We start from the raw sequence: 14169 nt of genomic DNA, 5'->3' as shown, positions 1-14169 counted from the left end.
ATCCCCCCCTAATATAATGCATTTTCGTATGTTACCCTTCACTCCAGCAAATGTAGTTCTATACACACAACTTGACTGGAGAATAAATCATTGGGCCACAACCTGCAGTACTGTCCAGGGTCCTGAACCTTCCCTGTTCCTGATCAACACCAGCTAACATCCTTACCTTGTGCAGTCTCACCTGAGCCATTGCCTTGATGGGGCGACGGGAACCTTGGTGGATCAGGAAAGTTACCAGTGGCTATTAGCCATGATGGCTAGACATAGCCTCCAAGGACCCTACGGAGGCGACACCCCATCGCTAGCCACACACACTGCATCGGACCAGCAATGCCCCATCCTTGTGCGTTTTTGCCTAGCCAAAAATGTGTCCTCAATCTCTTGACAATGATTCTTGCCTGCCTGGGCGGAGGATAGAGAGCGGCAGGTGAGTGCGGGAAGAAAGTAGCCTACTATACAAAGGTAAATTTTGCGGCCCCGCCCACTTTTGCTGCTGGCCCCGCCCACCACTGGCATGTGGCCCCAAGAAGGTTTCCCCAAGTGGAACGTGGCCCTTGCACTAAGTTAATGAGAGTTAAACCATTCCAGGGGGTGAGGCGGAGAGACAGCACCCAGCCCAAGGTCACCCAGTGAGCTTCATGGCCTAATAATAATAATAATAATAATAATAATAATAATAAATTTTATTTATACTCCACCCTCCCCGGCCAGAGCCGAGCTCAGGGTGGATAAAATTACAATAAAAATATAATGGGGGGAGCCAATTTAAAATACAGGTTAAAATACAATTTAAAATGCAGCCTCATTTTAAAAGGAGCCCATAGATCAAAACCATAAGGGGAGGGAAACATAAGGGTTAGACTGAGTCCAAACCAAAGGCCAGGCTGAACAGCTCTGTCTTGCAGGCCCTGCAGAAAGATGTCAAGTCCCGCAGGGCCCTAGTCTCTTGTGACAGAGCGTTCCACCAAGTCAGGGCCAGTACTGAAAAGGCCCTGGCCCTAGTTGAGACCAATCTAACCACCTTGTGACTTGGGACCTTCAAGGTGTTGTCATTTGTGGAAAGATTTGAATCCTGTGCGCCCCCCCCCCTCAATCCTCGTCTGACCTAACTGCTACACCACACTGGCTTTCTAATTTGCTACCCAAAATGAGGGCTCCTCAAGTTCTCTGCAGGTTCAGGCTGCAAATATTAATTAAGCAGCACAACTTCCTTCTTGCACAATAGGATTACCCTCCAAACTACAACTCCCCCAGCACGCGCATCTCCAAGCATCTGTGTCATCTCCATTGACACAGAAACAGTTGTGCTTACAAGATAATGCAAGAAGCAGAATAATCTCATGGCCTGGTGGTCAGACCTGTGTCCTGGGCCTTAAAATCCAGTAAGGTATTGCCCAGGAATGGGAAAATTTGTGAGTCATTTCATGCCATTCAGTTTAAGCAAAGCTGTTCAGGGTTGTGCTTTGCAGGCACAAACTTATCACCAGGGTAGAAATTGATTTAAATCATAATTTAAATCACTAGTCAATAAGGCTTGATTTAAATCACTAGTGAGGAAGACTGGATTTATTTATTTTTCCTTTTTTTTTACAGAAAGACTCATTCTTGCTGGTATAATCTTAATATTTACAACCAGATGAAGGTTTCATTTTTGGAATAATAAATTTTCAGAGTAGTTTTTACAGTTATATCAAAAATTACTGATTTGGTTATACTATTAGAAATACATAGACTGATAATTATGAAATTATTGTGAGGTTTAATAAGTTAACTGTTTATATTTGGACAATTTTTCTGCTGTACTTTATTGGAAGGAGAAAAATAATAATTTCCTTAATAACAATTTAAACAATTTATTTAACTAAAGCAATAACATTGTAGCAAATGTATCCATGTTTGTTAACTGATGTGGTTAAACTTTTTTTTAAAAAAAAACTTAGACTGAGTTTTAGCACACATGAAAAACTTAAAACAAATCCTTATTTCCTGATGAATAGCCTCTGGACTACTGTATAATGTAATTTAAATAGAAAACTATCTTTAGAAAGATTTTTCCTCAAAAAGCATTTTATTTTAAAAATCCAATTTAAATAAAAAATATCCAATTTACCATAATAACACAAACCAATAAGCAAAACAATACACAAAAACAGAAAAGGAAAAAGAGAAGAAGAGGGGGGAAAAGGAAGGGGGAAAAAGGGGGGAACAATAAATAAACAATAATAACAAACTTAATTCTTCACAAATCCAACTTTTTAAACATCTTGATTGACTTCCTCAAATCCCTCCCTTCTGAGTTTCCTTGTAATTTAAAAGTAACAGCTTTCCAATATCATTATTAAACTAAAACAATTTCCAATTATAGTCATCTTATTCACTGGTGGAAAAATGTAATAAAAATTTATTTTAAAAAATATATCCAATTTTTAAAAAAAATATGATTTAAATTTTTAAAAATCTGAACATGAACATAATTTTGAGATTTTTAATGTGGGTGGATTTGTGGAGGGGTTATGTTATGTTGTAAATAAAAGTCCGATAATTTGTTTTTTAAAAAAACAAAAAAAGAAGGGGGGAAAATCAATTTTAAAAATTTATTTTAAAAAAGAATCATTGATTTTTATCCACCCTGCTTGTCACTTACAGAGCAACTGTAGCTCTGGTGAATTGTTTCATTGTTCTTAAGAGATTTGTAAAGGTGGTTTTATTGGAGTCTGCCGAAAGGATTTCATCACTGTGCTCTCAACCCAGCCTGCCTTACAGGGTTGTCGTGAAGACAAAAGGGGGGGGGCAGGGAAAGACGCATGCCACCATGAGCTCCTTGGAGGAGAGGAGGAATATAAATGCAATGAGTAAATAAACATAAAGTAATGCTACAAGGGAAGTTATCAGTGACTCCTACCCTAAGGGGCTCAGGAAATGCAGTCCTCAAATCCAAGAACAGGAGAGTGTTATTCTGTCATATGTCTTAAGGCAACCAGATATACTACCTACACTAATCACGCTGAGCCTGATAGAACCCATTCACCTTTATCAGTTGTAAGAAGTTTGATCTCCATTGAGTCAAGAGCCATCTCAGCTCGTGTTGACAGATAAACAACAGACTTTAGAGCAGAACTTCCCTGGGAGAATATTAAAACCTTCATATACAGTGGTACCTTCAGGTAACATGTGCTTCAGGTTACATATGATTCAGGTTACAGACTCTGCCAACCCAGAAATAGTACCTCGGGTTAAGAACTTTGCATCAGGATGAGAACAGAAATCGTGCTCCGGCGGCGTGGCAGCAGCAGGAGGCCCCATTAGCTAAAGTGGACTTCAGGTTAAGAACAGTTTCAGGTTAAGTACAGACCTCTGGAACGAATTAAGTACTTAACCCGAGGTACACTGTATTGTATTGGATCAGCAACCTCTTAAACATGTTCTTGTGATCTATCAGCATCACACAGTTGCCTAGAGAGGTCTTTTCCATCGTAGCCCCTCCAAACAGGGTAATAGCGAAGCATTGCTTGGGGTATTACTGAGTATTATTCCTGTTGTTGTTTAGTCGTTTAGTCGTGTCTGACTCTTCATGACCTCATGGACCAGAGCACGCCAGGCACTCCTGTCTTCCACTGCCTCCCGCAGTTTGATCAAACTCATGTTCATAGCTTCCAGAACACTGTCCACCCATCTCGTCCTCTGTCGTCCCCTTCTCCTTGTGCCCTCCATCTTTCCCAACATCAGGATCTTTTCCAGGGAGTCTTCTCTTCTCATGAGGTGGCCAGAGTATTGGAGCCTCAGCTTCAGGATCTGTCCTTCCAGTGAGCACTCAGGGCCGATTTCCTTAAGAATTGATAGGTTTGATCTTCTTGCAGCCCATGGGAATCTCAAGACTCTCCTCCAGACCATAATTCAAAAGCATCAATTCTTCAGCGATCAGCCTTCTTTATGGTCCAGCTCTCACTTCCACACATCACTACTGGGTATTATTCCTACCTCCTCAAAATACAATGGTCTTCTGCATACACAGCCCATTACAACCCACCTTCTCTGGTGCCCATTCCACTACTTACCCAATGGTGTCTTCATCCAGAACATAGAAGGAGAGGTTGTGGAACCCCATTGGAAGGTGCAGAGTATATTCTTCCCCCCAGAAAGGATTGAGGTTCTTCCACACCGTGGCAGTTCTGCAGAGGGGAAGCAGAGAACACTGGATGTGTGGCAGTCTTTTGAGGTGTCAGGAACCCAGATTCTCAAGTATATATATAGCGTGGGGAACCTTTGTCCCTCCAGAAGTTGCAGAACTCATAACTCCCATCATCCCAGACCACTGGCCATGTTTGCTGGGGCTGATGGAAGTTGTAGTTCAGCAACATCAGGAGGGCTAAAGGTTCCCCATGCCTGATATATATATATGTATGTACCCACTTTATTTTTGTAGCTGCAGGTTGTTTTTAATCTTGTGATTTAATGTTGTAACACACCCTGGGACCTTGGGGTGAAGGGTGGGTGAAATAATAATAATAATAATAATAATAATAATAATTTCACTTGTTATTATTATTAATTAATCAACCTTCCTCAAAAGAGCCCAGAATGATATACATAAAACCTATGGGCAAAATGTATTTTTTTATTTTAAAAAAAATTATTAAATTTATATACTGCCCTGTCATTGTGGAAAGATGTGTGGATCCAGAATTGGCCTCCATGGTCACTTATGGACTCACTGTTAAAACTGTGTTTATGGGAGACAATCTTACTTGGCTATGAGTGATCACAAAAAGAAGAAGACGACTGCCGTTCATCATAACATCACAGGGCAGTTCACAGAATAAAATACAGTAAATAAGAAAAACAAAACAGCAAAACAATACCCCCACAAACACACACTTCCCACAGACACATTTAAAAGGTGGTAGAATATGAATCAGCCAAAGGCTTGGTTGAAGAGGAACTTTTTCACATGATGCTTAAAAATATATAATGAAGGTACCAGGTGAACCTCCCTGGGGAGAGTATTCTGCAAATGGGGAGCCACTGCAGAGAAGGCCTGTTCTCGTGTTGCTGCCCCCTGGACCTCACGTAGAGGAGATACACAAAGAAGGGCATCAAATGATGAACACAGAGTCTGGGATGGCTTATACAGTGAAAATACAGCAAAACAGCGCTAAAACCATATGCACATTAAGAAGAGCCCTGCTGGATCACATCAAAGGGGGCCCATCGAGTCCAGCATCCTGTTCTCACAGTGGCCAACCAGGTGCCTTAATAGGAAACCTGCAAATTAGAACTCATAACCCACCTACTTTCATCAGCCAGAAGCATCATAGCCAGACACTGGAGAGACCTGTCATGAGTAAGCATGGACCAATGGTACCAAATAGTATGGGAAACAGCCCTACTAGAAAAATTAACCAATAAACTGAAACTGACACGGGGACAAACAGAAGAAGACGCCTTCACCCCGGTATGGCTCCCCTTTATCACATACACAGCCCAACAAGACGACGACAAAAACCAACCAACAGCACACAAATCAATATGGCTAACCTGATCCAAAACACCCACCCACCCCACTCACACATGAAAACAAAGACCACCACAGCCAACCACAAATGAAAAACCACACCCTAGGCCAACCCCAACCTCTCTCACCACCAAAGGAACACAAGCGAACAGCAAAGAACCTGCGCAAGCGACGCTGACACCAAACCCTACATATAGTAAGTAAAATAGTAATTCTCTCCTCGCCTAGAATTCCTACCAACTGGTATTCAGATGCATACTGCCTCCAACAGTGGGTGGAGAATATAGTTTCAGCGGCTAGTCACCACAGAAAGCCTCTTCCTCCACAAAATGGTCCAATCCTGTTCTAAAGGCCTCCAAGTTGGAGGCCAATTGCTACACCTTGTGTGGGTACGAGTTCCGCTGTGTGAAGCGGGTCTGTCCTGTATCTTTCAACATTTAGGATGTCCCTAAGGACGTGGGTGGCACTGTGGGTTAAACCACAGAGCCTAGGACTTGCTGATCAGAAGGTCAGCGGTTCGAATCCCCGCAACGGGATGAGCTCCCGTTGCTCGGTCCCTGCTCCTGCCAACCTAGCAGTTCGAAAGCATGTCAAAGTGCAAGTAGATAAATACGGTAGGTACCGCTCCGGCGGGAAGGTAAACAGCGTTTCTGTGCACTGCTCTGGTTTGCCAGAAGCGGCTTAGTCCTGCTGGCCACATGACCCGGAAGCTGTACGTCGGCTCCCTCGGCCGATAAAGCAAGAAGAGCACTGCAATCCCAGAGTCGGTCACGACTGGACCTAATGGTCAGGGGTCCCTTTACCTTTTACCTAAGTTCTACTATCCGAACAGTGAGAGAAAAATCATCTCCCTATCTCCATTTTTCCCCACATCATATGTCATTTATACACCTAATTTTATACAGGAAGCATTGCCAGATCATCAGTTTGCAATCTCTCGTGTTTCCTCTCGTTCTTATTCACCATTTTTAGAGCTAACCAGGGAACGCTTTGTTGGAGAGGGCGGTCAAGTCAGGAGTCTGCCCAGAAGGAAGGTTGGTGCTTAATGCCTTCTATGCAACACATTGTTAACCTATGGAACTCCCTCCCACAGGAGCCAGTGAGGACCACCATTTTGGATGACTTTGAAAGAGGACTGGACAAATTTGCAGAACAGAAGGCCATTCAAAGTGTTGGTGTTGACCTTTAAAGCCCTAAACGGCCTCAGTCCAGTATACATGAAGGAGCGTCTCCACCCCCATCGTTCTGCCTGGACGCTGAGATCCAGCGCCGAGGGCCTTCTGGTGGTTCCCTCACTGCGAGAAGCAAAGCTACAGGGAACCAGGCAGAGGGCCTTCTCAGTAGTGGTGCCCGCCCTGTGGAACACCCTCCCATCAGATGTCAAAGAGATAAACAACTACCTGACATTTAGAAGACATCTGAAGGCAGCCCTCTTCAGGGAAATTTTTAATGTGTGAAATTTTAATGTATTTTAAATCTTTGTTGGAAGCCACCCAGAGTGGCGGGAAACTCAGCCAGATAGGCCGATAGGCGGGGTACAAATAATAAATTATTATTATTATTATTATTATTATTATTATTATTATTATTATTATTATCAGTGGCTATGAGAACTGCATGTTGGACTAGTTGGGGCATTGGCCTGATCCAGTAGGCTATTGATTGATTGATTGATTGACTGATTGCATTCATATCCCGCTTTTTCTCTAAGGAGCTCATTTAATCCCCACAACAACCTGGGGATTAGGCTGAGAGGTAGTGATTGACTCAAGGTCACACCCAGTGAACTTCATGGCTGAGTGGGGATTCGAACTCTAGTCTCCCAGGTTGTCCTAGTGCAATTCTCTAACCACTGCACCACCTTGGCTTTCTCTTATTCTTCTGTTCATATGTCTTTTCATCTCTCTCCCCCACCCCTCAGCACAGCCAGGGACTGATTCAACCGCCTCTTCCCAGCCTGGTTAATCGTTCACCATCCTAAGGAGCAAATCTTTACAGAGCCATGTTGCTCTGTCTTCGAGCTACTTATAATGTTGTCAGTTTGCTCTTGATTAAATATTTGAGGAGGGATAAGATGAGAAGGGTGTGTCAAGGCTGGAGGGATCAGACAGCCTGAGGCTCTCTGAGGTTCTTGCCAATTCTCCAGCCCAGGAAGACAAGCACAGGGTTCCTTAACACCTCTGGGCACCGGGCAATGTCAAATGGCTGACAAGCTGTCAATCATGCTAACAAGCTGCCAGTATGGTGACCCTACCACATATTCCACAGGAGAGAAAGTGGAGGATGAAGGAATACTGTAAATGGTGCTAATAGAAGCTATCAGGACCTGTAAAATAAAAAACCTTTTAAATCCCAAAGTACACAGCATCTTTGGGATGGGTTGTAGCTCAGTGGTTAGGACACTTGCTTGGCATGCAAAAGGTTCCAGGTTTGGCCACTGACATCTCCAGGAAGGGCTTGGAGACACCCCCTGTCTGTAACCCTGGAGAGCAGGTGCTAGTGAGTATAGAGCATTGTGGTCTAAACCACAATGCCAATCAGAAGGTCAGCGGTTCGAATCGCTGCAACGGAGTGAGCTCCCGTTGTTCGGTCCCAGCTCCTGCCAACCTAGCAGTTCGAAAGCACACTAAAAAGTGCAAGTAGATAAATAGGTACTGCTCCGGCGGGAAGGTAAAGGGCATTTCCGTGCACTGCTATGGTTTCGCCAGAAGAGGCTTAGTCATGCTGGCCACATGACCCAGAAAAACTGTCTGCAGACAAATGCCGGCTCCCTTGGCCAGTAAAGCGTGATGAGCGCCGTAACCCCAGAGTCGTTCACGACTGAACTTAACTGTCAGGGGTCCTTTACCTTTACCTTTTAAAGCTTGATGGACCAGTGCTCTGATTCACAGAGTTCCCTGGGAAGAGGGATTGGTTGTTAAATCAACTCTGGGGATTGTAGCTCCCAGAATTCTTTGGGGGAAGATATACCATGCTGCTTTAAACAAATGCATCCTTACTTTGATGCAACTTCATCTAAACCATATCCTCCAACATTTCTCCGATGAAAATAGAGACGTCCCAATCCATAATGATAATTTTACTATTTATATGCCACACATCTTACTGGGTTGCCCCAGCCATTCTTGGCAGCTTACAACATATACAAAAACATAATGAACCATTAAACATTTTTTTAAAAAACCTTCCCTATCCAGGGCTGCCTTCAGACGGCTCGGTGAGTCGGCTAACTCCATACCCTCCAACATTTCTCCAATGAAAATAGGGATGTCCTAAGGAAAAGTGGGACATTCCTGGATCAAGCCAGAAACTGGGGCAGATTCTTTAAATCTGGGATGTCCCTGGAAAATAGGGACACATGGAGGGTCTGCTAACCTTCCTGCCCACAAACCAGGAGGAAGACTTGCTAAATGGCCAACATCATCTAAACTTCCCGCAAACAGAGCTAACAAAATCTAGATAGGCCATCAGCCTGATACAGCAGGCTCATCTTAGGTGGGATAACAAGGGCTTTTTTTCAGCCAGAACTCACCAGAACCCAGTTCCAGCACCTCTCAGGTGGGTGCCGTTGACATTAAAAGAGAATAAGGGAGGCGTTCATGGTGACTGCCAGCATCTCTTATTCTAGAAAAAATAGCACCTTGCTTTGATGCAACATTATCTAGTCTCCTTGCAGACGTTATCTGGTCTCCCTGGAGGTGCTACCTGCTCCCTTGGCTATGTGCAGGACCATGGGCCCTTAAAATAACATAAGCAAAAATCCCAACTGAGATGTCTGGCCTCCTGCTCTCAAACATTAAGCTGCGGAAAACCTCGTGGCGGATTAACATTCCTTGTGGATATTAGCGCTCACCTTTTAACGGCACATCTGAATCTCTCCTTTGGCAACCAGGGAGGCTGCCCCACGGCTGCCAACCAGGCACCAACCGCCACAGATCTGCCTTAATTGCCCAGGACAACCCCTTGTTTTCGTTAATCCCCATGGAAGGGAGTTTAATTTTCGGCTCAGGCTTTAAGTGGGGCACGTCATGGACAAAGCCTGGATTTGGAAGCCTGACAATGACAAGCTTTCACAGAGCAATGCTTTTCCCAAGGGAAGCAGAGTCCAGACCCTGTTGTTGTTGTTGTTGTTTGCTGCTGCTGCTGTTGTTTGCCTGCCCTTCACCCCAGGGCAAAGTTGTGAAATTGAAACACAACATCAAAAACAGTTTAAAATAACTTACAGTCACAAAAATATACACCTCAAGTGTCAAAAGCAAAGAGGTGTCTTTTCAGCATCCTCTGGAAGCTGTATAATCAAGGTGCCAGGCGCACCTCTGTGGGGAGGGAGTTCCACAGCTTAGGGGCCACCACAGAGAAGACCCTCTTCTGGGCCGCCATCACCCTGAGCCTCTGAAGGTGAAGGAACTACCAAGAGGACCCCCTCTGCCTGTCTCAGCACCAGGGAGGGTCTGTCAGGATAGATGCAGTCTTTCAGATATTTGGGGCCTGAGTCATTTAGGGGTCTGAACACTGGCATGAGCTGCTTGGGGTGGATCTACACACAGGGGGGGAACCCCCCACTATAAATAAGTCAGAAATTAAATCGTTCTAACAGAAGGGGGAAAACGCTCTGGAAAATTGCTTAGATTTTTGTTTTGCTCGCCAGCGCCATCTGGTGTTGCATGTTTATAATGCATACAAAACGCTGTTTTTTGACTAATGTAGCTGAGTCCTTAAACTGGGCCTGGAACAAAATTCCAACCAGTGCATCTGTTCTAAAACAGGGGTTATGTGAAATCTAAACGGAACCCCAGCTAGTAATCTGGCTGCGACAATCCAGTCTGGAAGTTCACAGAGCACAGAGTACAATGGCCAAGTCACCTCCGTCCAAAAGAGGTCATAGTTGGCAAGGCTTACAGAGCTGGCACCAACCTTGTGCCCTCTGGATGCTTTTGAACTACAACTCCCATCAGCCCCACCAAGCACAGCCTTTCTGGACTACAACTCCCATCACAGCTGGCTGGGGCTGGTGGAGTTTTAGTCCAAACATCTGGATGACATCAGGTTGCCAAAGGACAGTCCAGACTTGAGCACGTTTGTAACAATAGTCAGATAAATCTTAGAACAAGAAGAGTCATAAGAACATCTGGACCAAAATTTCCTACAGTCCTCTACCAAAACCAACAATGACCAGATGGATACTTCTGGGAAGCCCACTATTTGTGCCCAGCGTGTGGCATGTTAGAGCTATACAGGACTGCCTTCGAACATGGAGGTACTGTTTTGCTGCCATGAAGAAGCCTCTTCCACTAATATTTCTGATCCTGAGGCTTGAGATACTGAGTTCAATGATTCAGAAAAGGGCAACCAAAATTATCAAGGGGATGGAGGGAACAACTGTCCTACAAGGAAAGCTGGCAGTGTTTAGGGACGTTTTGAGGAAATCTCTAAATCTGGGAAATCTTTAAAACTGGGAGAGATGTGGGCGTTCCAGTCCTCTCTGCCTCTACTTACCTTGCCACGACCTCGTTGTCAACCTTGATGATGCAATAAGGGTCGCTGGTGCCGGACCTTTGGGAGAGAGCAAAGCAGAAACATGGATGAGAATTAAACGCTCCCCACACCAATGCAAATAATAATAATAATAATAATAATAATAATAATAATAATAATAATAATAATAGGTTGGGGGCATCACTGGTTTCGAAAATGTCACAAAAGCCGTGGGTGGCAGTAGTACTGGTGCCCACTGAAAATCCTGATGGGATTTACCTACAGAGGAGAACAGGAATTTAAGGGAATTTAAGCTTTTTTAGCCTAAGAGTCACATTCCATTCTGGGCAACCTTCAGATGAGAAAACAATCCAGCGGCACCAGTCTCTATGAGAAGAAGTCCAAGCAAAAGAAGAATGGATACAAAAACTTGTGGAATATGCAGAAATGGTGAAACTTACTGGAAAAATAAGAAATCAAGGTAACAAACTTTTTATAAAAGAATGGAAACGGTTTATTGAATATTTACAAACAAACTGTAAACAGGTAAGAACATTGGCAGGATTATTATAATAGCCTGACGTTTTATATGAGTATATATTTAAAGGAGATGAAGAAAGGAGCAAATTAAGTGAATTTGGATACACAGAAAATATTACAAAATAAATTTCAGGAACCGCAGAAAGAGGGGGAAGGAAGTCAAGCTTTGAAATGTTAAAATGATTGAAATGTATGAAATTGAAAAGCATAAATAAAATATTTAAAAAGCAGTACTGGTCTCTGTGGAAGCCGGAAGCTGTGTGAGGGTTCCTGGTTTGCAGCCCCTCAAATTTGTGTACCCGTTGGCCATAGTCCCCCTGCCCCTCCACACTACGTCCCTAAGCTGGGGACAGCATATAGCCTGGTAGGGAGAGAGATTGAAGGGACAGATTGATTCAAGAGCATAAGCAGAGCTCTGCTGGATCATGCCAATGGCCCATCTAGTCCAGCACCCTGTTCTCACAGTGGCAAACCAGATGCTCAAGCAGCAGCTGAGCACAAGATCCCAGTCCTCTCCTGCAACTGGTATTCAGAAGCATCACAGCTTCCAGCAGGCCATGCAGGCAGAACACAGCCACCATGGCTAAAGGTAAAGGAAACCCTGACCGTTAGGTCCCGTCGCGGACAACTCTGGGGCTGCGGCACTCATCTCGCTTTATTGGCCGAGGGAGCTGGCGTACAGCTTCCGGGTCATGTGGCCAGCATGACTAAGCCACTTCTGGCAAACCAGAGCAACACACGGAAACACCGTTTATCTTCCCACCGGAGCGGTACCTATTTATCTACTTGCACTTTGACGTGCTTTTGAACTGATAGGTATGCAGGAGCAGGGACCGAACAATGGGAGCTCACCCCGTCACGGGGATTTGAACCGTCGACCTTCTGATTGGCAAGTCCTAGGCTCTGTGGTTTAGACCACAGCGCCACCCACATCCCTGCCACCATGGCTAGTGGCCATTTATTTATTTTAAAAGCCTTTCTAAACCACTTCCCAGTTTGAAAACCCCTCTAATCAGCATGCGCTATGTACAATGCAAAGAACCAATATCCGTTAACACGCAAATACAGCTGTAAAGTCAATAAAAGAGCATAAAAGCAAATAAAAAGAATGAATTCATAGGATTTGCGCATATAAATCAGAGTCTAATCTTACGGGTCATGAAAAGCCCAGGCCAAAGAGATAAGTCTTTACGAGGCGTCTGACGCAACTGCTGGTTGCTACTTGACACAAGGCAGGGGGAAGGTCGTTCCACAGGATGGAGCAGCCAGGAGGACCACTCATTTTGGTTCTGGGATGTTGAAAATAAAACTGCCAGTATCATAATGCCATTATACAGATCTACGGTGCAACCACATTTGGAGTACTGTGTGTACAGCTCTAGTTATCTCCCACTTGGACTACTGCAACGTGCTCTCCGTGGAGCTACCTTTGAAGGTGACCCGGAAACTGCAACTAATCCAGAATGCGGCAGCTAGACTGGTGACTGGGAGCGGCCGCCAAGACCACATAACACCGGTCCTGAAAGACCTACATTGGCTCCCAGTACGTTTCCAAGCACAATTCAAAGTGTTGGTGCTGACCTTTAAAGCCCTAAACAGCCTCAGCCCAGTATACCTGAAGGAGCGTCTCCACCCCCAACGTTCAGCCTGGACACTGAGGTCCAACTCTGAGGGCCTTCTAGTGGTTCCCTCCCTGCGAGAAGTGAGCTTACAGGGAACCAGATAGAGGGCCTTCTCAGTAGTGGCGCCCGCCCTGTGTAACACCCTCCCACCAGATGTCAAGGAAATAAACAACTATCTGACTTTTAGAAGACATCTGAAGGCAGCCCTGTTTAAGGAAGTTTTTAATGTTTGATGTTTTATTGTGTTTTTAATATTCTGTTGGGAGCCGCCCAGAGTGGCTGGGGAGACTCGGTCAGATGGGCAGAGTTTAAGTAATATTAATAATAATATAGGTAAAGGTAAAGGTACCCCTGCCCATACGGGCCAGTCGTGTCCGACTCTAGGGTTGTGCGCCCATCTCACTTAAGAGGCCGGGGGCCAGCGCTGTCCGCAGATACTTCCGGGTCACGTGGCTAGCATGACAAGCTGCATCTGGTGAGCCAGCGCAGCACACGGAAATGACATTTACCTTCCCGCTAGTAAGCGGTCCCTATTTATCTACTTGCACCCAGGGGTGCTTTCGAACTGCTAGGTTGGCAGGCGCTGGGACCGAGCAACGGGAGCGCACCCCGCCGCGGGGATTCGAACCACTGACCTGACGATCAGCAAGTCCTAGGCGCTGAGGTTTTACCCACAGCGCCACATGCATCCCATTTATAATAATATAATAATAAGTAAAATAATAATAATAATAATAATAATAATAATAATAATATAAGTATAATAATAATAATAATAATAATAGCAACAACAACAACAACAACAACAACAACAATAATAATAATAATAATAATAATATAAGCTCGAATATAAGCCGCACCCGAATATAATCTGCACCTTTAAAATTGGAGGGGCAAAAAGAAAAATACCCGAATATAATCTGCTCCCTTCCTCGCTGCTCCTGGCTGCATACTTGGGGGGGGGGGGAGCTGTGCTGCCTTGCCGGCAGCCTTTCTCCTTCCTCACTCTCTCCCTTCCCA

At 44.5% G+C, this 14169-nt stretch overlaps 1 protein-coding gene across 2 annotated transcripts in view; it reads right to left on the bottom strand.

Annotated features, from left to right (window-relative positions):
- RASAL1 (RAS protein activator like 1) overlaps positions 1-14169 on the bottom strand; it is a 67395-nt gene that overhangs the window by 46073 nt on the left and 7153 nt on the right. For both annotated transcript variants that reach the window (XM_081841807.1, XM_081841808.1), the window contains exons 2-3: positions 11009-11065; positions 4056-4169 (exon numbers count right to left, since the gene is read on the bottom strand). In XM_081841807.1, the coding sequence (XP_081697933.1) occupies positions 4056-4169; positions 11009-11065 (171 nt within the window). The remainder of the gene's footprint in view (positions 1-4055; positions 4170-11008; positions 11066-14169) is intronic.

Source organism: Podarcis erhardii (genome assembly GCF_964252035.2).
Source record: "Podarcis erhardii genome assembly, chromosome: 15".
Classification (NCBI taxonomy): Eukaryota; Metazoa; Chordata; class Lepidosauria; order Squamata; family Lacertidae; genus Podarcis; species Podarcis erhardii.
Note: the sequence above shows the minus strand (reverse complement) of the source record. Positions and strands in the feature narration are given on the sequence as shown.